This window comes from Medicago sativa, chromosome 8 (genome assembly GCF_051527215.1).
Source record: "Medicago sativa cultivar Bolivia chromosome 8, Bolivia_mono, whole genome shotgun sequence".
In the NCBI taxonomy this organism is placed as follows: domain Eukaryota; kingdom Viridiplantae; phylum Streptophyta; class Magnoliopsida; order Fabales; family Fabaceae; genus Medicago; species Medicago sativa.
Window position 1 is genome coordinate 32,919,555 of NC_140756.1, and position 24,351 is coordinate 32,943,905.

Consider the following 24,351-nt stretch of genomic DNA (forward strand, 5'->3'; position numbering starts at 1 on the left):
TACATGTTGCATATCCAACTGTCAACTGTCAAATTCAATTTCAATTTCAATTCCAATTCCAATGCCAAATTCAAATTCAATTTCAACTGTCAAATTCGATGCAATCTCCACTTTCCAATCTCAAATCCAAACCATGTCAACTGTCAAATTCGAAGCAATCTCAATTTCAATTTCAATTCAATGTCAACTCGAAGCAATTTCCAATCTTCAATTTCAATTTCAATTTCAATGTCAATCTCCAATTTCAATTTCAATGTCAATATCCAATGTCAATATCCAATGTCAATGTCAATGTCAATGTCAATGTCAATTCCAATTTTCAATTCAATTCCAATCCAATCTCAATGTCAAATGCAATGTCAATGTCTATATCTCAATCCAATTCCAATTTCCAACGACTCTTTCAATTTCAACTCTCAATCCAATGTCTATGTCTCTGATTCAATCTCAACTTTCAATCTCTCTTTCAATGTCAATTTTCAACTCAAATCAATGTCAATTCACCCTCAATTTACTCTTGGGCCAACAAAAATGGTCATGTCTGTTTTCAAATCAGGTCAATGACAATTTACCCTCAATTGGTATCTTGTTAAACTAGACTTTCAATTTGTATCTTGTTACTGGTCAAGTGCCAGGTTCGATCCAAAAAAGAACCACTTGTACCTGCTTATATGCCTATGATTCCGGACAAACGACAAGTTCGATCTAAAAAGAACAGTTTGTACTCAGCTTATGCTTTGATATCGGTCAAACGGCAAGTTCGATCTAAAAGAACAGTTTGCACCTTCCCACATGACGTGGTGATAATCCAACAAGCAAGTTCGATCTAAAGGAACAGCTTGTATCAACCCTTTTGTCTATATCTCCAGCCAAACGGCCAGTTCGATCCAAAAAGAACAGTTTGTGTCTGTCTATCTGTTTGTATCCTCAATCAAGTGTCAAGTTCGATCCAAAGAACAGCTTGCGTCTGCCTATATGTCTATGTTTCCGGTCAAGTGCCAAGTTCGATTCCAAGAACAGCTTGCACCTATCCCTTGTTTTGTATCCCTCGGTCAAGTGGCTAGTTCGACCCAAAGAACAACTTGTACCCTATTTTCTACTCCCTGGTTTGTCTACCCTGTCAGTGTCCACCTGAATCCCCAGTGACATGACAGGTTCCATAGACTCTAGTTGTTTGTCTTGCATTCATAATCAAAGTATTGCATAACATTCATGTCTTTGAAAATTTGAAAACGTATTTTTATGTCCAAAAGCAGTGCAAATGTTAATATTTAAGTATCTTCGTCCCGTCAACTCTAAGACTTCGTCTCTTGACTCTCCGGACAAAGAAACTTAAATAGGGGCAGCTGTTATACCCTAATTTTGGACCTAAAAATACTTATTCAATCCTTCTTTTCTTGCATTATAAGTCATGTGAACTATCTCTGATCAATTGCATCTCTCTCTGCATTTTATTTCAATGTTATTTGCAAAATTCACATGTAAGGGTATTTCAGTCATTTCCTATGTCAAATTTCTCTCAGTCCTTCAAAATTTTGTTTGAGTCTTTTCATTTGGTTAGAATAAGGCTTCATTTCAATTCTATGTCAAAATCCATTTCAAGAATTGCATTTGAAGTCATTTTGAGTCAGTTTTGCCCCTAGGGGCATTTTAGTCTTTTCATGTGCTAAAACCCAGTTTAAACTCTAAAATTGTCTCTGAGTCTTTTAATTTTACTTGTATGAGTCTTAGTTTCAATTCCCTGTTAAAAATCCATTTTTAAATTGTGTCCGAATCATTTTCAGTCGTTTTAGCCCCAGGGGCATTTTGGTCATTTCACACGAAATTTCAGCAGAGAGAGGTTACTTTAAAGTACCTCATTTAAGCCGTTGGTTCGTTTTAGTCCGTTTTGTCAGTTTTAAATCGTTTCACTTTACGTTTAGTCAAATTACCATTTTTTAGTCCAATTTTGTTTTATTTCTTTTTTTTATTTTATTTTTTAAAGTCCTCAAAACTTCCAAATTTGTGTCCAAGTCCTTTTGTTTTGAATTTTTACTTTTTTAAGTCCTTTTTATTTCGAAATTTTATCTTTTTTTTACAATTGCAGATTAGTCCTTCTTTACATTTACATATCAGTCCTCCAAAGTTTCAAAATTGCAAAAGAGCCCAAAATCCAAAATAAGCCAAAGGCCGAGCCATTTCAAGTCCAAATCCAGGTGTCCAATTCCTATTGGTCCAGCAATACACTTGGCAGCCTATAAAAGGCCCCCAATCATTGCCATGCCACACAGATTTTTACAACTCAGCATAAACACATCTTCACTTTCTCTCTCCCAAACATTTCGATCAAAACTCTCAAGAAACCCAGAAAAGCTCAAGAACAATGATGAACAAGTTCATCATCTTCAAACCCTAACTGTCCAGAATATCCAAACTCGTATCAAACCAGAACAAAATCCACGCCAAATCACCACAAGTTTTCATCAATTTCGTCACACAAGTTTCAATCCAGTAATCACGCAGCAAAATTCACTTCGAATTGAATTTTTTTTGAAGTTCTCAGAGGTTCTTCGCGAGAACCTTCATCATCGAACTGGTCCCTGCAATTCAAGTGCAAATCCAGTGGATTCAAACGATCACAGGGACGAAGAAAGTGAGAAGAAGAAGGATCAGAAATTTTCTCAAAGATTTTCGTTCGAATCTCCACTAAATCCAGGTATATTCAAAAGAATCCTCTCGTTTGCACTTTAAATCATCATCGAAGACTCAAGATTGAAAATAAATGGTGAATCGAAGTGAAAACTTCGAAGAAATTCAAAGAAAATTCGAAACGAAACCCTAATTTGAAAAGTCATGAAGATTCACCGTTGTTTTTCAAATACGAGTTCAATTTCATAATCAGAGAAGAAAATAGAGCATGTTAGGGTTTCGTTTCATGAAAACTGAGAACATAGAACCGAACGATGCAATCCTAGATCTACTCCGATCTAAGCTTGTTTTCAAGAAAACGTTTTCATAATCATAAAGAGGAGAGAAAGAGCTTCAAGAAGATGCGTTCAGTTTTTAGATCGGAGAAGATTGAAGCTCCGACGCGGCGGCGCCACCATGGGCCACCACGTCGGAAGTGGAGTGTCTCGTCAGAGAAGAGAGAGTCATTTGCAGACTCTCTCTCTCTAGTTTTGGTCTTAGAGAGAGAAGTGGAGAAGAGAAATGGAGGATGGACCGGTTCAAGGCCTTATATAGGCCAACGAACCGGTTCACCCATGGTCCAACCCATGGTTCCATCCTGGCCCGTCCTGGAGCCCATTCTGCCTGGCCTGTGTCCATGTTGCTGCTTGCACCCCCTATTTCTTGCATGTTCTACTGATTTCCTTGCTATATACACCCCTGCCTTGCTTTAAATTCTTGCAAAAATTCTATAAAAATTTCTAAGTTTTTTTTGATGCATATGTAATGTTTGTGTAGTGGTTTTGCATGAGAAACATTGATAAAAAATGTGTAATAAAAAATCTTGCTTATGTGATGTATTTGTGTCAAATTTGTGAAGAGCTTTGTACATTTTTGAGCTTAAAAGTCCTTTAAAAAATTCTAAAAATTTCCATACACATTTCTTGACAACTTTGTGGTGTTCTTGTGATAATTTTGCATATTAAAGATTGGTGAACATAATGTGGCTAATTTTCTTGCTATTTTGTGACATTTTATGCTAAAATTGATGGAAATTTGCTTGATTCCAATCCCAACTTTCTTGATGAACACTTGCGACCTATGCCATTTGATTCTATGGGGTTTTAGCCACTGTTTGTGTTTAATATTGCTGCATGATTGTGAATTTTGGTAGGTTACTTAGCTTACAAGTTAGTTGTGTAGTTAAATAATGCACATATGCTTAAAATTTGTTTTAAAATGCCAAGTAGATCATGTTGCCTTAATTCCCATTCCAAGACTTGATTCTAAACCTTTAAAAATGTATTGGAATGTGAGGATTATAGGTCATATGGTTCTTGCATTCTATGAACAAATTTTAGCCATGTTTGCACTCATTTTCCATCCTTTATGTTCTGGTGTTTCTCTTGCTTTATTTCCTTTGATATTGTCATGTGCTACTAACTCCTTTCATTTCATGTTTCATCATTTCATAAGCATCTCCATTTCATCCCATATTCATCTCTATTTTTTTTCTTGCAATTTAATTTGTACCAAAGTTAGAATGTAAACACTTAGGAGTTTTGTAATATTTCCCTTTATGCAATTTTAATTTCTTGGCAAAGGGGCCATAGAATGTATCTAGGGTGTGATGTAATAAGGACAATGGACTCTAATGATGTACACCGACACAAGCACCGACACATGCACACACACCACTTTAGGTATATAGCTAGAATATGCATGTTTAGATGTATGTTTAGGATTGTATGTTTAGGTGTAGGTTTAGGCTTTGAACCTAGAAAAATCAATTTCCAAAAAATGTGAACAACATCATTCAAACTCTTTTTCATAATAAACCTTGGGATCAAAATCCCATTGTAATTTTCCCTTTATTTTCTTAATCAAATTTCAATGAACTCTAATCATGTTTAGACCACATTTTGCAAATGACTAATCCAACCTCACAATTTCATAAATTCTCATGCCTTTAAGGCCTCTCAATCTCCATTCTTCAAAATCCCATTTTCAAACTTAAAATCAACCAACAAAAACAAAAAACATTTTTGGAAGAGAACTACGGTGGATTTGATCCCTTAAACGGGTACGTAGGCAAGGAACAAAATTCCTTCAATTCAATTAAAAATAAAAATCCAAAAACATTCTTCTCCCTCCAATTCTTCACTTAGAATACCTTTAGGTTTAAATAAATACTTTCAAAATAGCATTTAAAAATAAAGCGCGCGCGTAGAAATTAAAGACGGTTCCTATAGGATACTATAGTCGTTATGGGTGCCTAACACCTTCCCGTAGCGAAAACAACTCCCGGACCTCGATTCTCAAGGGTTTTGCTTACTTTTTCCCTTCCCAAGAAAAAATAAGATATCACCGGTTTAAAAGGTTCAAACGTAATCAATGTTTGACACCCGAAAACCAAGATAAAACAAACATCCCAAAACATCCGAAGACTTTGGGAAGATCAAGAAAGAAGATTCAAGAGGCCTCAGAAGAATTTACAGAGGGAGGAATTCTGTTCCCAGGTCCCGAGACAAGTTATTTGGAAGCAAACACCTACAACGGCTGAAAATAGAGAATTTAGACCCAAAAACAACATCCACGCGCATAGAGCGTGATTTAAGGGCCTTTGGCATGCCATGCGCCTAGGGCATAAGCCATGCGCCCAGGTCATGGCGACATGCACACTCACATACTCCTAGGGCATGTGTTGTGTGCCCCGTGCACTGAAAATGAGCGGGACGAAAGCGTCATTTCCTGCTTTTTGGGGGTAAAATCCGCGTTTTTAGCCCAAACCCAGGTAGAAACTCTCACTATAAATACCAGCATTCCTCATTCAGAATTTCTCGTTCATAACTGGAGCAGTTCAAGAGGAAGGCAATTCTGGGAGCTTCAGGAGGAGCTTCTATCTTCTACTTGTTTTTCTAAGGTATGTTTTTATCTTTAGTAATTTGTCTTTAGTTACAATGTGTAACTAAATCTTATTAGGTTGGTGTTCTAAGTTGAATCTCTAATTATTTTGTTGGATATTTATTTAATTTAATTTCTTTTATTTTATTTTATTATTTTCTGTTCGCTATTAAATTTTATTGTGATTAATTTATTTCAAAGGAGTGTAATCCTAGATTAGGTACTTAGGTTATGACATAGCTTAATATTGATATTACTATCTTGATGCTTATAACTTGATATTTATATCTTGTATATTAATATCTATCTATCTAGGAAGTAATTAGTTAGTAACTAGATGAAAGATACCGAAAGCAAGTTGACCCTTGTAGTAAGTACTTAAGAGGTGACATTACTAATACTGAGTAAAATTTGTTGAACCTAAGATGTAACTAGGTAGTAATTAAGGAAACAAGTGACTCTGGGGAGTAAACCTAATAGAACCATTCTACTAAACCCTTGGTAAGGTAGACACTGATAGGGATGCCCGTTTGTACAACTAATAAGAGTGAGGGAGAGTGTGCTACGAGTGTCCTTAGATTCATAGATGGGAAAACCCTTTAGGAACATTGGCCTTCATTGCCTCTGGAAATTTAGGAATGCCAATATAAAGTCTATGTTTCAATTACCTTTGAGGTAGTAAGACCCCATATGTAAGGATCACCGTGTGACCGGTAGGTGCAACTAAACATTGGAGGGATATACCGAAATGAACCGAGATAGTATAGACACCACATGTAAGGATCACCGTGCGATCAACAGGTGCAGCTTGACAACCGATTAGGTTAGAACGTCCCAACGACCTCATCACTTGTATAATCAACTTAAGCTAAATAAACGCGACATGACTGTTATTTAATATCCAACAAATAAATAAGGGGCATTTGAAGAATCCTAACCACTGCTTACTTTTTTGCAACCGAAAATAGGTAACTTGCTCTATTGCAAACAGATAAAAATTGCAATCTCTAACCCTTAACTCTTTTATTTTATATTGTCAAACTAAAATAAATAACATGAATTGTTTAGACGAAACGACAATCGATGTGGATACGATACTCTACTTATCACTTTATTACTTGGTAAACGATTTGGTACACTTTCCTAATCCGACCATCAACAACATTTTGTATTGATTTCATTTGAGTCTTGCTAGTTTAGTTTTATCCTAAATCATGCAACTCGATAGGTGTTTTGAGTCTTTTTAGCGAGAAATCATGTAGATCGGCAAAACAAGACATCATATGAAGGATTGTGTTGGAACAAAATTAGTTTGTACAATTCCTCCAAGGTTTTGATGATAACAAAGTATTGAAGAACAATGGATATGCTAATATATGTTCAAGTGTGCAGGACCGTATAATAAAATCTATCAATGAACTAAACATGTATAAGAGCATCAGAAGCACTAGAGAAGCTTATAAGACTATGGTGGAAGATCTGAAAAAAAAGGTCAACCAAAAGTCAACATCTTGGATCAGAAGAAAGGATGCTACTCAGAAGCTGATCAGAATCTCATCAAACTCAGAAGACCCTTTTAGAATTGGAAGACCTCCAGACTCAAAAGATCTTATGGGACCCAGACACCATGTTTGATTTGTCGTCTTCTACAACTGTCTCTATCAAGGATCTGATAGTACAATTTTGTCTTTTTCTAGCCACATGTAGAAATGGACAAAGGACTTCAAAAACAAAGAGAATGAACGGATAATTCCAGTTTTAGCAAAGGAATTTCAAATGATTATTCAACGGAATTATCCATATTAGGCAATGGTCTAACATATATGATTTGAAGCTTCTCAACGACTCTTAATGTGCTGGCACTCTTCTCCAACGTCTCTCAAATCTTTGCCTATATAAGAAGTTGAAGACCTGAAGAAGATTAACAAGACTATTGATGGTCGGATTAGGCAAGTCTACCAAATCGTTTACTAAGTAATAAAGTGATAAGTGAGTATCGTATCCACAGGGATTGTCGTTTCGTCCAAACAACTCACGTTACTTATTTTGACGATAAAATAAAGAGATAAGGTTTAAGAGATTTGCAATTTTTATCTGTTTGCAACAGAGCAAGTTATCTGTTTTTGGTTGCAGAAAAGCAACAACGGTTAGAGGATTCTTAGAATCCCCCCTAATTTTTTATTGGATATTAAATTAGCATACATGTCACATCTAATTAGTCTAAGCGAACTATCTAAGTGATGAGGCCGTGAAACTTTCTAACCTAGTCGGTCGTTAAGTTACACCTGCTGATTGCACGGTAATCCTTACGTACGGGGTCTTACTCTCCTAGTTGATTATAGGTCTATCCCTCCGATGGCTAACTGCACCTGTTGTTCACATGGTGACCATTACGTGTGGGGTCTTGTTAATTCAAAGGTAATTGAAGCATGAACTTAAATTGGCTTTCCAAGATTTCCAAAGGCAATGAAAGTCACACTAAGGTTATACACGAGCTGCGGTATAGGGTTATTGATCCTATATGATTCCACCACCTTCGTAAGGATTATTAGTGTGAGGCCTGGTCAATGTTCTTGTAGGTTAGCTATCCATGAATCTTAGGTATCTCAACGCACACTATCCCTCTTAATAGTTCTACAAATGGTTAGGCCTATCAGTGTCTACCTAAGGAAGGGTTGAGGAGAATGGTTCTATTAGGTTCAACTTATTTCCTTCAAGCAACCACATGTTTCCTTAATCTCTAACTGGTTACCTCCTAGGTTCAGCAGATTTTACTCAATATTAGTAATGTCATCACCTAAGTACTTACTACAAAGGTCAACTCGCTTTCGGTATCTTTCGCTAGTTAATAACTAATTACTTCCTAGACATAAAGTTATTAGTATAAGGACATAAATATCAAGATATAAGCATCCAGATAGTAATAACAGTGTTAGGCCATGTCACAACCTAAATATCTAATCTAGGGTTGTGCCTACTATAAAGATAAACCTGGACTAACAAAACTAAATAGCGAACAGAAAATAACTAAATAAATGACATATATTAAATAATTATCCAGCAAAATAAATAGGAGTTCATCTTTGAACTCTAACCTATAACTACTTAGTTACACATGGTTCTATATTATTAAATATAGAAAACACTACAAAAGTCTCGAAATCATAGGCAATCGTTCTAATACTCCTCCTTTTTGCTGCTAAAACTTACTGAAATTGACTGAAAAACATGCTAAGAATAACGTAAGATGATCTGTCATCAACTATGCTATTTTTACTATGCCATTACTTTGTAAAAAGTATATTTTGGATTATATTGTTTACACCTCTGATTGTATATCAAATGTAAGATCATTTGTTTCTTTGTAAACAAAAGAAGTCTTTTGCCTGCGTGCTTGAACATTAGAAGTCTCTTTCAGTTGTGATTGAGCATTAGAGGTCTCTTTGTGTGCTTGAGCAGTGGAAGTCTCTTTCAATAGTGATAGAACGAAATCTCTGTGGAGACGATAACTTACTACTTAATTACTTTATTACAATTTGGTAAATTTGTTGATTCTTACCGTCACTCTCATATTGATAATATTTTACATTGATTCTTTGATCATGTTCTTGGATTTTCTTGATTTTTTTCTCTCTTTATAAGAACATAGTGCATTCTTCTATTTAAGTGTGGTATTTTGAAAAACTACATTGGTCTTTCTTCAGAATCCTTATTGAAGATTCATCTCAATGGTCACATTTTAATTTTTACGTAGTTTATTTTTTATACTTGTGAGAAAACTATCATTGCACAAAAAGATATTAGATAATAAGGAAAAACAAAGTACAAAGAGTCGTTGGATATATTTTACGACTTATAATTTTTTAATGCCGTCTTCATTTTTTTTAACATGATCTCTTTTAGATGAATGGCATTTTAAAGAAACACTTCATTGTGCTTCATAAGATCTTTAAGTTAATATCATGTATAGATTTCACTTGAGCATCAGTTTAATCCATGCAGGATCATTGCATCTAGATAGTTAAATTTTATTTTCTTTCATTGTAAATCATCATCAAAAGGATTGTTGAGTTCAAATTGTTGATTTTGACTTTATTGAGATTATCTCGTTCAGAGGATTTTTGTATCAGATGATTGATATCTGACTTTCTTGTTTATTCTATCCAGATGATTGCTCTTGTACATAAGATGCTTTAATTGTTAATTTTGCATTGACCAAAGAACATGATTCGCTTTTGATTTAATCAATTTGTATTGTTCTTGAAAGTTATTTGCCTAGACTATGCATTTTGATGTGATTCTTGTGTTCAACTATCTCCACTTGATGATTTCTTGAGACACTTGAATCCTTCACACTTACACACAGTTAGTATATCAATTGTTCCTTTGCTATCTAAACATTAGAACACCATGTGATGATGTTTCTTTGCTTTCTTTTATTTTGTTATCATAAAACCATAAGGTGTGAGTCATTGTGACTAAACCAAATGGATTCTTACAATATTCCCTTTTGTTATCTAGACTTTATCTTTGATGTACATGATGAATGTTTGAGGTTTCAACTGATAATATGTATTGTTGAATTTGATGTCTAAATCATCTATGTTGCTTAAGGATACTCAGAAGATCACATTTGAAAAATGTCAATATGATGGTAACTAAGATTTCATGAAGCTTATGTTTTTCTGTTCAGATGATTAAGGTTTCTCTACACAAGGAAACAAACACATTAGAGTATCAATTGTTCTCAAATATATATTTACATCAAAACCTAAAACTAGAGGCAATGTTCTTCAAAACCATTTTGGTTCAACACGATTTTCCTTTCAACATCATTTTAGAATATGTTAAGGTCTAAGTAGATTACCCTTGTTCTTCAAGTATGTTAAGCCTTTTAGAACAAAGGTGAATGCCATACTCTATATAAATCATATGATATAGACTCATGCAGATGAATGCAAAAAACAAAATGAATGTAGATGATATAAATGAATGCAAATGATGATGTAGATGAACGCAAATAAGTAAACATTTTCTATTCTAAACCAAATCTTAGCTAAATGTATCTACTTTCCTAAACTTACTAGATCTCCCCCTAAATTTACTATCTCTCCCCCTATCTATCTTAACCTATTTTATCTCCCCTGTCTACCCTTCACTAATCTAATCTTATCTTATATACTAATCCTGGACTATTTCTCCCCCTAAATCTCATACTATTTCTCCCTCATTTTCATTATAAAATAGGAAGAATAAAGAATATGAGTCAGATACCAAATTAGAAGCGTATGGTTTCTGTCTGAGTAGAAACAAGACATAGTATATGGAATGTAACTTCAGCGAAAGGAGAAGTAGGTCTACCTTGTAGGTAAAAGTTGGAGATCATATCATACCCCAAGTCAGGGGCGGAGCTACCCTATAACCAGGGTATGCTACTGCACACCCTCAGATTTTTATATTTGCACCAGTAATCATTGTTTTACTAATTTTGCACACCCTCAACTTTTTAATTTGCACCAATTGCATTCTCATTTCTATAGTTGCTGCAACTCTTAAACTGATTGCACACACTATTGTCAAATATGTCAGTTTATATTGGTCTAGTCAAAGTACATGCACCGCAAGCTATTTTGAATTATTAATTTATAAATGAAATTAAAAGCAAAACATTCTACAAAATAACTACTGATAGACGTTTGGCAAGTGCACCAAATACTATCGAAGTAGTAAAAATATCGATCCCACGAGGACTGTTTTTAATTTCAATAATTCAATTGCGTTATAGAAATAGGATGTGTAAAGTTTATTTTGGTTTGCCACTAGGCAGTAGATTTGGTTTGATTTTATGAAATCAAATAAAAGAAAATAGATTTGATTAAGAAAATATGGAGAGAGATGAGATCAGGTCTGTCGAATCCTCTATGTTTCCCCTAATTGGTTACTGCACCTATTATTACTAATGATTCTCTAGTTTCACGATAGTTAACAAATTAGCCCTAATCAATCCCTTGAGTTAGGACCCTCTTCTTAAACTACAGCCCCTAATTCCTTAGGTGGTCTAATAATCCTTGAAGGTTTTATGAACGTTAACCTAATATCACTAACAAACGATTATCCATTCCTAGACTAACCATGTTTATTAGAACAATTCAATTAGGTCTAATTCGAAAGCTATGGTCAGTAGTCATTCGTTCTCACAAAATCATGTTTATATTTGATCAGGATATAAAAAGCATTAAGAACAATTGAATTGAATAAAGACTAGAAATTCATTAATAACTAATAGAGTTTCACAGCAACATATGATCAATTAGGGTTACATAGATTCATCTCTGACCTAATCTCTAAGAGATTTAACTACTCATAATTGAGTTTACAAATAGCATAATCAATGAAAGAATTAAAACATACATAAACTGGGTTAGAGATGATGAAATCCTCTCCGCTGCAGCCTTCTGGGTGTTAAAATCGCACTTTAGCTCTCCAAAATTGTAATCCCCTTTGTTTGAGACTGACTTCAACTTAAATAGGCAAATCTGGATCGCCCAAAATCGTACCACAATGGCACAATCGTACCACGATGGCTTCATTAAACCCTAATTTACTTCAAAGCCCTTCTTGAAATCGTATCACGATTGGATGGATCGTATTGCGATCCAGCTCCTTCAAAAACATGCTCTCTGACTTCAAGAAATCGTATTGCGATGGTGAAAATCTCAATACGATTGGCAGCTTCCAGTTCTTCAAATTTTGTTGCTTTTAACATCTCCTGGATACTTTATATTGCTTAGAACTCTATCAAAATGTCAACATAAGTCCTAAAAATTACGTAATGACAACATGTCATCAACTACCGTGAGAATTAAACATGGTATATAAAACCACAAACATTGATCCTTAGCCACTAAACCAGAGAGTTAGACGTGAAAATAAATGGTACCAAATAACATATATTCCTAATTAGTGAAATATACAAGATATTTTATCATGTTTTCTCTCTATCTTTAAAGACTATGTCTATGATCAATATGTATCTATTATTGATAATATCACTCATTCAAATTTTAAGTGGTAAATATGAATAACTGAAATAATTTGTACCAAAAAAAGAATAAGTTTAATTGGTAGTATTGGCATAAATAAATCATTTATGTAGACGAATGATGACAAAAACGTGTAAACTTTTTTATGAGAATAACAAATCAAAATTTTATAAGACGAAAATGTTTGTACTCCCTGGTCCAGGGTCCTAGATCCGCCACTGCCCCAAGTTACACGGTTTAAATATTTTGAGTCCATGGTACAAAATGACGGAGAAATAGAAGCAGATGTACATCATCATATTCAAGTTGGGTGGTCGAAATGGAGAAGAGTCTCAGGTGTTTTGTGTGATTAGAATGTACCACTTAAGTTGAAAGGAAAGTTATATCGGACATCAGTCAAACCAGCGATGTTGTACGGTACGGAGTGTTGGGTGGTTAAGAATGACACCATTAGGGAGAGAGTGGCGGTAGCACCTATAATAAAAAAGTTGATAGAAAATAGGCTTTGATAGTTTGAACATGTAGAGAGAAGACCCATGGATGAATTGTTATCTTCTCAGTAATTGATAAATAGTTAATGTAAAATTTTTTATGACAAAAAGTTAGTTAATATAATTATTATAGAGATATTTATCCACGATAACATTAAGATATAATTAAATAGTACTTCATTGAGTAATTGACGTACCTTGTCTATAATATAGACCAAATACATCATTTATGCAATGAATCAAAAAAGTCAAATGTTTCTTATAAATAGGACAAGAGGGAATAGATGATTTAACAAAATGAGCATCTCTTGATTATTTTAACAAAATGAGCATCTCTTAATTTCTTCTATCAACCGAAAATAAATATTGTTAACAAATTAAATAAGGGGTGTTGGTGTCTGTGTTTTTTAAAATAGAAAGATGTGCATGTTATTTAAAGAAACCTTGACGGAGATGTGAATTTTTTAGCATAAGACTTGCTCTACCCTGCATTGCTACACCTTCTTCAGCATTTAAATAATATTCAAACTTATATATAGAAACTGCATTGATAGACCTTCTTCAACATTTAAACATTTAAATAATATTCAAACTTATATATCTACTATATAGAAATCATGAAAACGGCACAAATTCGTGTAACATGTTAGCCACTCCAAAGTGGTTAGTGCCTCGCACGTAAAACCGCGTTACGCTCTACCAAACTTCAACTCTTCCTACAAAACTCACATACACACAAATATATAAATACTTTGATCACAAAACTATTAGTGTTACAAAAACATCATTAATTACCTCAAAAACCTTTTTCACAAACACAAATATCATTATCAAAAAAATTCTTAACCATGTCTTCCTTTAAGGCCTATGGTAAAGTCGACGAATCAGCCCAAGCCATGTTCGAAGTTCGAAGGAAATCACGAAAGCGAATAACTATCATAAGCTTGTCCACAATTGTCCTCATTGGTATCGTTTTTGCAGCGGTGTTTGGAACCGTTGCTCACAACAATGCTCGTAATGATGATGACAACAACAACAACAACAACAATAATGATAACGATGATCAATCTCTTTCAAGTTCAATTAAGGCTGTTTGTGATGTTACATTGTACAAGGATTCATGTGAAAGCAGCCTTAGTCCTCTTGTTCAACCGGGTCAGCAAATACGACCCGAGGAGTTGTTCAAATTGTCGATTCAAGTGGCATTAACTGCAGTTTCGAAAGGTGTTCAGTATTTATCTGACCATGGAACTTTTAAGGACTTGAACTTGAATTTGGATAATAGAACAAAGGAAGCTTTGATCAATTGTAAGGATCTTTTGGGTCTTGCTGTTGATCATTTGAATAGCTCTTTGTCTTATGGAGGGAAGTCTTCTTTTCTTGATGTTTTGGAGGACCTTGAAACTTGGTTGAGTGCTTCAGGTTAACTTTATAATTAAGCATTTATATACTTTTTTGTATGCAATATATTCGTCCTCGGCATAAGTTAATTTATACTTCATAACAAGCATTGTTTATTCATCTAACAGGTACTTACCAGCAAACATGCATTGATGGTTTAGAACAAGCAGAAGAAGCATTAAAGTCTAGTATTACAACCAATCTCAAAAACTCTACAGAATTTACGAGCAACAGTCTTGCCATCATCACATGGCTTAACAAGGCTGCATCTTCGGTGAACTTTAGACGCTTATTGAGTTTATCGCATCAAAATGAAGAACCAAACTGGCTTCATCATAAAGACAGAAAGTTACTTCAAAAAGACACCGATTTGAAGAAGAAAGCCGACATTGTTGTCGCGAAAGACGGGAGTGGGAAATACAAAACAATTTCAGCTGCATTGAAACATGTCTCTAATAAAAGTGACAATAGGACCGTGATCTATGTGAAGAAAGGGATTTATTATGAGAATGTTAGGGTGGAAAAGACTAAATGGAATGTTATGATTATTGGTGATGGAATGAATGTTACTATTGTTTCTGGAAGTCTTAATTTTATAGATGGCACACCAACATTTTCAACAGCAACATTTGGTATATCAAACTTTCCTTTAAATTGAAATTAAGTAATTATATACAACATTTTTTCGATTCAGATTTCAATGCTGATTTTTTATAGTTTTTTTGAGAATTAAAACACCGAGCTTAAAATCTAGACCGTGTGGTCGGTCCTGATATGTCAGTCTGCATGTAGTCACAAGGTTGTGAATGCACACAACCCAGATGCACAAAATTTATAGCTATTCTATTTCTTTTTGCGTATCAATTTGAAAACTTCTTATTCTCCAACAAAGAAATAATCATAAAAAATCTTTTAACATGATTTATAAAACTGTCTAACCATATTAATTTATTGTTTCTTTTCTATGGTTTAATATTCAGCTGTGTTTGGGAGAAATTTCATTGCAAGAGACATAGGCTTTAAGAACACAGCTGGTCCACAAAAACACCAAGCAGTAGCACTAATGACAAGTGCAGATCAAGCAGTTTTCTACAAATGTTCGATGGATGCATATCAAGACACACTCTACGCTCACTCAAATCGTCAATTCTACCGTGAATGCAACATCTACGGAACAGTTGATTTCATTTTCGGAAACTCAGCCGTCGTATTACAAAACTGCAACATTTTACCAAGACAACCTATGCCAGGACAGCAGAACACAATAACAGCACAAGGCAAAAATGACCCTAACATGAACACAGGAATTTCAATTCAAAATTGCAATGTTTCGCCTTTTGGAAACTTGAGTTCTGTTGAAACATATTTAGGTAGACCTTGGAAGAATTACTCAACAACAGTGTTTATGCAATCCAACTTGGGAAATTTTATTAGTCCAAATGGATGGTTACCTTGGGTTGGAGATTCTGCACCAGATACTATATTCTATGCTGAATTTCAGAATGTTGGAGGTGGTGCTTCCATGAAGAATAGGGTCAAGTGGAAGGGTTTGAAAACTATTACAAGTAAACAAGCTCATAAGTTTACCGTTAAGGCTTTTCTTAATGGAGATAGATGGATCCCTGCTTCTGGTGCAACATTTAAATCTTCTCTGTAACAACTTTGATACAAATATATAATACTATGCAAACTTTTGTTTGTAATATTTTTAGTTTCTTCTAATACATGATCGCATTAAACTTTTGTTACTGAAATGACATATATATGGATTACTTGAGTTTGAGGCTTCTGTTGAAACTCTATGTTGGAACATTACGCCAAATCTTGAGACTTAGAACTAGGGCCGTGTGAATTGAAAAAAATGTCATAGTCCCACATTGCATAGATAGGGCAAACTAGTAGTGTATATAAAGGTCGAAGTGATCCATTTGCACATTATATATATGATTCCAAAAGGAAAAGATAGAGGAATTTTTATTTTTTTTTTGCAAAAATCCACGTGAGGGTTTTAATTTTTTTTTCTTTTGCAAAAATCCAAAAGGAAAAGATAGATTTATACCAAAAAAAAAAAGGAAAAGATTGATTTTTAATTCATGGGTGTCTTTCTCTTAATGTTAGACCGTGCCCTCCAACCCGTCTCACAATTCTCCCTCACTCCTCTAGGAGGATTTGCAGGTTAGTTTCACTCCCTCAAATTTCACAAATTAGTTTTTTTCTTGTGAGCTTATTCATTTTCTTTAACTTGTCAAAAAAAGCTCATGTGATTTTGTGCTCGAGTACATTGCAAATTTCGTCTATGAATTGAGTGAGGACTACGCTCAATTCACAATATGCACCAAAAAGCTCTAAGTTTTCGAGTTTCTTCTCCCTTTCTTGCCAATGAAATTTTCGACTTTAAATAAATATATATGTCTTTTGTTTTTTACTATAAATTAAATAAATGTATTTGCCTTATGTATTTTGCTTTTTCAAAACTATTTGTCAAAAGTAATTTTTCAGTCGCGGATGATATTACTCGGTTGAGTCGTCTAAATAATTTTTAACTTTAAATGAATATATTTGCCATATGTATGTTTTAATTTAAAATAGCTGAGTATCTCTCGGACACAATTGCAGAGAATAATCTCTCAATTTTCATGGGACTCAAATATGTGACAAGCTTTCTAATTTTTTTTTTTAACGATGTATGTTGCATGTTCAAATTCAAATTCTAACTTGAGACTTTATTTAAAATTTAGGAGATTCGTGACATCATCCAAAGACTCTTAAGTTTTTTCTTGTTTACTTGTACCTTCAGTAAAAAAAAAATGTATTTACTTTTACTAAAATAATTCAGGGATATTTTTTTAAGGGGTTGCACATTGAAGAATTTCAAGAGACTTGGATCGTTGAAAGAAATCAATTGCTCCATATTAGAACTTTTTTTGTATATTGTAATTAGTGTATGAGTCACGTGAATAAGAGGCATGAGATTTGACGAGGTGTGCACTGTTTATAGTAAGGCGTGTTTGTATATTTTTGGGGAGTATACCATTTATTGTAAGGAGTTTTCCGACTTTAAGTATAGATATGACTTTGTTAGGGATGTACTTTTTAGTATATTCAGACGGGCGTGAGTATTAGCGAAGAAGGAGACGTCTGTGAACTTCCTGACTTACACACTAGATAGAATATCAACACTCAAGCCTGCGGATGTTATGGTGTACGGATGATAGGTAGGAGGAAAACATGCATATGTGGACTTGACTAGGGTTTCACCACTTGTGGATTAGGTGTCAGGCCATTTACGTTAGGACAGACAACCCTAAAAGTTGCATCAAGTAAAGTGGCCAAACATGAGAAAGCGTGTTCTGACAATCAACATGCTTTTATACCATTTGTCTTTGACACTTTCGGTTTCCTAGCACCAGAGGCTGTTGACCTTCTACGCAGAGTTCAAAAGGTCATGCATAACAATGTCATGTTTCCTAGGTCTATGAATGTTGTGTTTACGAGGATTGTTTTTGCCATCCAAAAAGGTCTAGCGGCGCAACTTGTTGTCCGCTTGCCTTCTATTCAAGTGTAAACAATGGTTTATATATTTTCATTTCATAATTTGTGTAAAGTTGAAAAGGAAAGTGTTTACCTATTTTAAAATATCTTCGGGGAGATTAGTGTCTACACTAGGGAGGTGTTTTTGTTGTTAAGACCTTCCCTTTTTCTATTATTTTGTTGAAAAAAACATATAAAGAAAAACATTATAAAAATAACTTTTACATTATTAAAAAAAAGAATATTACATGACCCTTGGATCCATGATAACTTTATTTTTTTAATTCAATCAAAACATATTACATGACACTTAAAAATGAAACAGTTATGCCTACCTGTCCCAAAAAAAAAATATTTAAACACTTACATTACATCTAGCAAATAATGAATCAAATTTATTACTTCAATTATCTGAATGTAGTCCTTCAGTGTAAGGTACATCTGTATCAGGAAGCCAAGTATTCCCCAATGTAAAATTAAGCACAGTGTATGAGTCAAAGAAGTTAAGACAGGGCCGTATGAATATATATATATGGATTACTTGAGTTTGAGGCTTTTGTTGAAACTCTATGTTGGAACATTACGCCAAATCTTGAGACTTAGAACTAGGGCCGTGTGAATTGAAAAAAAAGTCAAAGTCCCACATTGCATAGATAGGGCAAACTAGTAGTGTATATAAAGGTGGAAGCGATCCATTTGCACATGATCACATTGTTAGATGGCTTGTACTCCTTTCCATTAGAACTTGAAAGGATTATTCAATTCATCAATCATCCATCCGTGTGGTGCTTTTGTACCGGAAAATGAATTTTTATTTAATGCCTCCAACCGGTTTCTTAATGCCTCCAACCGGTTTCACACTCCTCTAGGATTTGCAGGTTAGTTTCACTCCCTCAAATTTTGCAAATTAGTTTTTTCTTGTGAGCTTATTCATTTTCTTTAACTTGTCAAAAACACTCAAGTGATTTTGTGCTATCAAGTACGTTGCAAATTTCGTCTATGAATTGAAGAGTACGCTAAATTCACAATATGCACCAAAAAGCTGAGTTTTCGAGTTTCTTCTCCCTTTCTTGCCAATGAAATTTTCGACTTTAAATAAATATATCTGTCTTATGTTTTTAACTATAAATAAATGTATTTGCCTTATGTATTTTGCTTTCTGAAAACTATTTGTCAAAAGTAATTTTTCAGTCGCCGATGATATTACTCGGTTGAGTCGGCTAAATAATTTTTAACTTTAAATGAATATATTTGCCATATGTATTTTTTTATTTAAAAAAGTCGAGTATCTTCAAGACATAATTGCAATGAATAATCTCTGAATTTTTAAGGAACTCAAATATGCGACAAACTCTCTAATTTTTTTTTAACGATGTTGCATGATCAAATTCAGATTCCAACTTGAGACTTTATTTAAAATTTAGGAGATTCGTGACATATCATCCAAAGGCTCTTGCGTTTTTTTCTTGTTTACTTGTAACCTTCAGTTAAAAAAATATGTATTTACTTTTACTAAAAAAATTAAGGGATATATTTTTTTAGAGGTGTGATATTTGTACAACCAATTTTATACAACTCTTGGGACAACCATTTTTCTCTTCTTTTTATTGAACAAAAACAATGGAGAGAGAAAGAAGAAGGGAGAGAATAAAAACAAATGTGAGTATAAGAGAGATAATTGCTTCAAAAGTTATCAAAAAGTAGATGTAGAAATATCATTTCTATTTTTTTAAGGGGTGCACATTGAAGAATTTCAAGTGACTTGGATAGTTGAGAAAGAAATCAATGCTCCATTAGAATTTTTTTGTATATTGTAATTAGTGTATGAGTCACATGTGAATAAGAGGTATGAGATTTTGTATGGACCATATTCTTCGATGAAATTAGTCTCAAATATGTTAGTAGATATATGAACTAAAGGAAAACAAAAAACAAAAAGATTTGAAAAGCTTACAATAAAAAAGCAATGGCTTTTAATTTTAACAGATTAATAATTTGTGCAAAGTTGAGAAGGAAGGTGTTTACCAATTTTAAAATATCTTCGGGGAGATTAGTGTCTACACTAGGGAGGTGTTTTTGTTGTTTAAGACCTTCCCTTTTTCTATTATTTTGTTGAAAAAAACATATAAAGGAAAACATTATAAAAATAACTTTTACATTATCAAAAAAAGAATATTACATGACCCTTGGATCCATGATGACTTTATTTTTTTTAATTCAATCAAAACATATTACATGACACTTAAAAATGAAACAGTCATGCCTACCTGTCCCAAAAAAAATTATTCAAACACTTACATTACATCTAGCAAATAATGAATCAAATTTATTGCTTCAATTATCTAAATGTAGTCCTTCAGTGTAAGGTACATCAGTATCAGGAAGCCAAGTATTTCCTAATGTAAAATTAAGCACAGTGAAGTTCCAAGCTTGATTAGGAGTCATTAAATTGTAACCGTGCCATTGTACCCTATTATGAGTTATAGCACCAGGTCCATAATTATCAAACTCACCATAAAAAAGTGTATCTAACCCAACTGTTCCATTCCATTCTAACCATCCAGAAGGTTGAATTAAATCACCAATATATGATTGCAAATAAACAGTCCTTGAATACACTTTCCATGGTCTTCCTAAGTAATTCTTAGTTGAATTCAAATCTTCAGCCAAATCATCTGCAGCTTCAATCCTACAATTTTGTATTGAAATTCCTGTGTTCTGATTTGGATCAGTTCTACCTTGCGCTGTTATAGCATTTTTTTGATTTGCCATTGGTTTTCTTGCAAAAATGTTGCAAGATTGAAGTACTGCGGCCGCGTTGCCGAAAATGAAATCAACTGTGCCATAGATGTCACATTCTCTGTAGAATTGTCTGAGAGAATGGACATAGAGTGTGTCTTGGTATCCTTCGAAACTGCAACGGTAGAATATGGAAAGATCTGCATTGTTTCTTACTGCTACTGCTTGGTGCTTTTGAGGACCTGCTGTGTTTCTGAATGTTATGTCCACTGCTATAAATCTCTCTCCAGAAACAGCTGCATTAAGCAAATAAAGTAAGGTCGGAGACGGATTATTAAAAGAAAAATAACGGATGGTTAGACTACTGACCATGTTATGTAGTACCGACATTTCAGAATAAAGTTTTGTCCGGTGTTCAACATAAGTGTTGGTGTCTAATACTGAGATGGCGAGATGTGAGATGTTATATTTAATATCTTTAATTTTTTTAAATTGTTACGGATGTGTACGTGTTACGTGTCATATGTCTAGTGTTCGTGTATATGCTTCATTAGGTTAAAGTTAACTTTTTATTGAAAAATTTCTAGTATAGTTGAAAAAATTTGACTTACCAAAGGTTGAAGAATTAAAAGTGGTCCAACCATCTACCACACTATGATTTCCTGTGATGCAAGTCTTATTAATACCATCACCAATAAGCAAGATATTCTTCTTATGTTTTGTAATAGTAACATATTCCTCATATACTCCTTCATTGACATAGATAAGAAAATAGCCATCTTCTGCCTTCAAATTGTCAGGTGCAGCATCAATAGCTTCCCCAATAGAAGTGAAGTTTTCTGTTCCATCAAGACTCACAATAACATATTCTTTCAGTAAAATTCCTCTATTTTCGCTTTCTTTAAGAATCCTTTCGTGTCTGACACAGTTTGATGAGTTATTACAACTGTGTTTTGTGTGAAGAAGCTGCAATAGAGTAATGTTACAATTTTAGACTTTCAAATTTCAGAGAAATTCTAACATGGTCACATCACCAAATAAAAAGTATTTGGTCACACACACATAAAGAAATATTTTTTTAATAGTAAAGAGGAAATTGATAAAATAATGATTGAATATTTTAAGGATCATCTTTTTATGTGTATGTCCAAACACTATTTATATAGTTTTGTGACCATGGAAGAATACCTCCAAATTTCAATTAACAATTTTGCCTTTATAATGTACATAATTATCATTACTTTTCTATGATGAGCACCAAATGTCATTACACATAAATTAAATGCATTTAAGGACAAAGTAATTGTTTTTTAATTTTTTGGAACATATTATATACAAGATGACAAGTGGCATATAAGAAGAAGTTGATATAACTGGGGTAGGGTGGTACTTGTGAGTTGCACGTGTTCTTTCCATTATGGCACAAACAAACAAACAAACGATTAACGAACATGAAACCACGTGACTGAGATACTACTCAGAAGTTAGCTAAAACCTAGGTTGGCCAGAATTTAACCTCCTTGGATCTAGCCAGTTAACATATTTTACGTTATTAATCCCACTAAACATTTTTGCTCAAAAAAAAAAAATCCCACTAAACATTTAATTTGCGTATGACTAAGTGCTGATTAGATTTCGATAACACAACAATATTTCTTTTTATGGTAGTGTTAACTTATGCCCTAGGGCACATGTTAAGAAATGCAAAAGAAAAAATATTCTTTACAATTTTATGCATTTAATAGATTAAAAAGTTAAAGATTAAATGCAATGCACACATTCCAATGAATTATTTCCATATTTAAATTATTAACTTGTGCCTTGAGTGCAGGATACAAGTTAATATTTCCCTTCTTTTTATTTGTTTTAGTTACCATCATATTCATATGCATTTTTGATCGCCGTTTAATATTTATTCTTTATAAAAAAATTATCTATTTTAATCCTCACATTTTTTTTTGTGGTGTTACATTGTAACAAAACAAAAGTAACGGAAGAAAAAAAAAACTAAATAACTAGTTTGTGTTAAGAGTCCCACATCAGACAGGAGAAGGCCTGACAATGTGTTTATAAGTGGGGGCAATCCTCACCTCACAAGCCGATTTTGTGGGGTTGAGTTAGGCCCAACCACGATTTCTAAGAGTTTGCCTTTTAGAAGCAGAGACTCTAAACTAGCGGGGGATGATTCCAGTGAGATGAGTGAGCAGGATGGACACCCTCCTTACCCATAAAATGAACACATATATTTTGCTCCTTCATAATGTAACTAAATTAATAATCCCATGATGTAAGACTTTCGAGATTTCAAGGAACACAGGGGCATACACATGCAAACTTTGCATTTGTCACATTGTGAATAAGGTCTACTGCTTCCAAACAACACTCTTGCTGTTAAAGTTTGTAGAGCCAAGCTCATTTTAATCCTCACATTTATAAAGTAATGCTCTTGGGTTATTGATTAAAAATGGATAAAATACTTATAGAAATCAAACACAAAAATATTTGTAAGGGCTAAAAAAACATATTTAATGAAACAAAATAAGGTAGTCAAATATAGATAAAGAAAATAGTTACCTTAATAAGCTTTTTAAGTGGCTGTCTGACCTTGTAAGCCTTAGTAGGAAGACCTTGTTTGCGAGTCTTACGCTTCTTAATATTTCTACTCAAAGCTTGAGTGGCCAACCCAAGTGAAATACTATATAATTGTGTAACATTACTCAATGGCACAGCAAGTGCATTAGCAATGTTACTTTTAGTCACAACCAACCCATCAAAACAAGTATAATGATTAGTAGCCACAGCACTAAGATAAGTTTCAACCTTTTCCACCAACACATCGGTGTTGTTAAAAGATGATGAATCAGCTGATTTGAGTTCATCTCGGACTAACTCTAAGTAATCTACATTGAGCTGGTTTAGTTCACTACAATCATCTAGTGCCGCGATCTCGGCGTGGTTAAGAGAAGTAGAGTGGTGATGTTTTTTGAGAAAGTCTTTGAATACTTTGGATAGTTTCTTGGCTTGTTTTAGGCTTTGTTTTATTGAGAATTTTCCTAAGTGGTAGGGGTCCGTAGGAGAGGAACGGATTGAGGAGAGAATGGAACGACATAGTTTTGGATATAATGTTGATTTGCATGCTTTGGAAGAAGAAGTAGGAGTAGAAGGAGAAGGAGGAGGAGGAGGAGAAGGAATAGGAGAAGGAGAAGGAGTAGGAGAAGAAGAATGAGAAGGAGAAGGAGAAGGAGAAGGAGAAGAAGAATGAGAATGAGAAGGAGAAGGAGAAGAAGAATGAGAAGGAGAAGGAGAAGAAGGAGAAGAAGAAGAAGAAGAAGAAGAAGAAGAGGTTTGTGCTTGGAGGAGGAAGGGTAAAATGAGGAAGAGGGAGAGAGGAAGGAGAAGAATGAAGGAAGTTGATGAGGTTGACATTGTAATTAGGGGAATAAGTTGATTAAAATTAGGGTTGATTTGAGGTTATGGTTTTGAATATGATTTTGTTGGAATGAGAGGGATTTATAGGAAGGAAGAAAGATGAACAAGTTAAGAGAGGAAACGTAAATGGGTTTAGAACGTGACTTGTAGGATAGAGCTGTGGAATT

The 24,351-nt window shown here is 34.0% G+C and overlaps 2 protein-coding genes across 2 annotated transcripts; one reads left to right on the forward strand and one right to left on the reverse strand.

Annotated features, from left to right (window-relative positions):
* Positions 1–13,856: 13,856 nt before the first annotated feature.
* Positions 13,857–16,307, forward strand: LOC146898553 (putative pectinesterase/pectinesterase inhibitor 24). Its single transcript, XM_085736282.1, has 3 exons — positions 13,857–14,506; positions 14,614–15,117; positions 15,466–16,307. The coding sequence occupies exons 1-3, from the start codon at positions 13,933–13,935 to the stop codon at positions 16,140–16,142; spliced, it is 1,755 nt and encodes a 584-aa protein (XP_085592408.1). The 5' UTR covers positions 13,857–13,932; the 3' UTR covers positions 16,143–16,307.
* A 3,884-nt stretch (positions 16,308–20,191) lies between these two features.
* On the reverse strand, positions 20,192–24,351 carry LOC146898554 (putative pectinesterase/pectinesterase inhibitor 25). The gene is made up of 3 exons (XM_085734910.1): positions 23,330–24,351; positions 21,367–21,721; positions 20,192–21,051 (listed from the first exon to the last, which is right to left on the reverse strand). Exons 1-3 carry the CDS (start codon positions 24,179–24,181, stop codon positions 20,351–20,353), a joined length of 1,908 nt encoding a protein of 635 aa, XP_085591036.1. The 5' UTR covers positions 24,182–24,351; the 3' UTR covers positions 20,192–20,350.

Excerpts from the sequence above, each read along its gene's own strand:
- LOC146898553 (XM_085736282.1), top strand. The coding sequence starts at position 13,933 with ATGTCTTCCTTTAAGGCCTATGGTAAAGTCGACGAATCAGCCCAAGCC. Across the intron at positions 14,507-14,613 it reads AACTTGGTTGAGTGCTTCAG|GTACTTACCAGCAAACATGC; the intron begins GTTAACTTTATA and ends TTCATCTAACAG. Across the intron at positions 15,118-15,465 it reads ATTTTCAACAGCAACATTTG|CTGTGTTTGGGAGAAATTTC; the intron begins GTATATCAAACT and ends TTTAATATTCAG.
- LOC146898554 (XM_085734910.1), bottom strand. The coding sequence starts at position 24,181 with ATGTCAACCTCATCAACTTCCTTCATTCTTCTCCTTCCTCTCTCCCTC. Across the intron at positions 21,722-23,329 it reads CACTTAAAAAGCTTATTAAG|CTTCTTCACACAAAACACAG; the intron begins GTAACTATTTTC and ends ACTCTATTGCAG. Across the intron at positions 21,052-21,366 it reads TTTTAATTCTTCAACCTTTG|CTGTTTCTGGAGAGAGATTT; the intron begins GTAAGTCAAATT and ends TGCTTAATGCAG.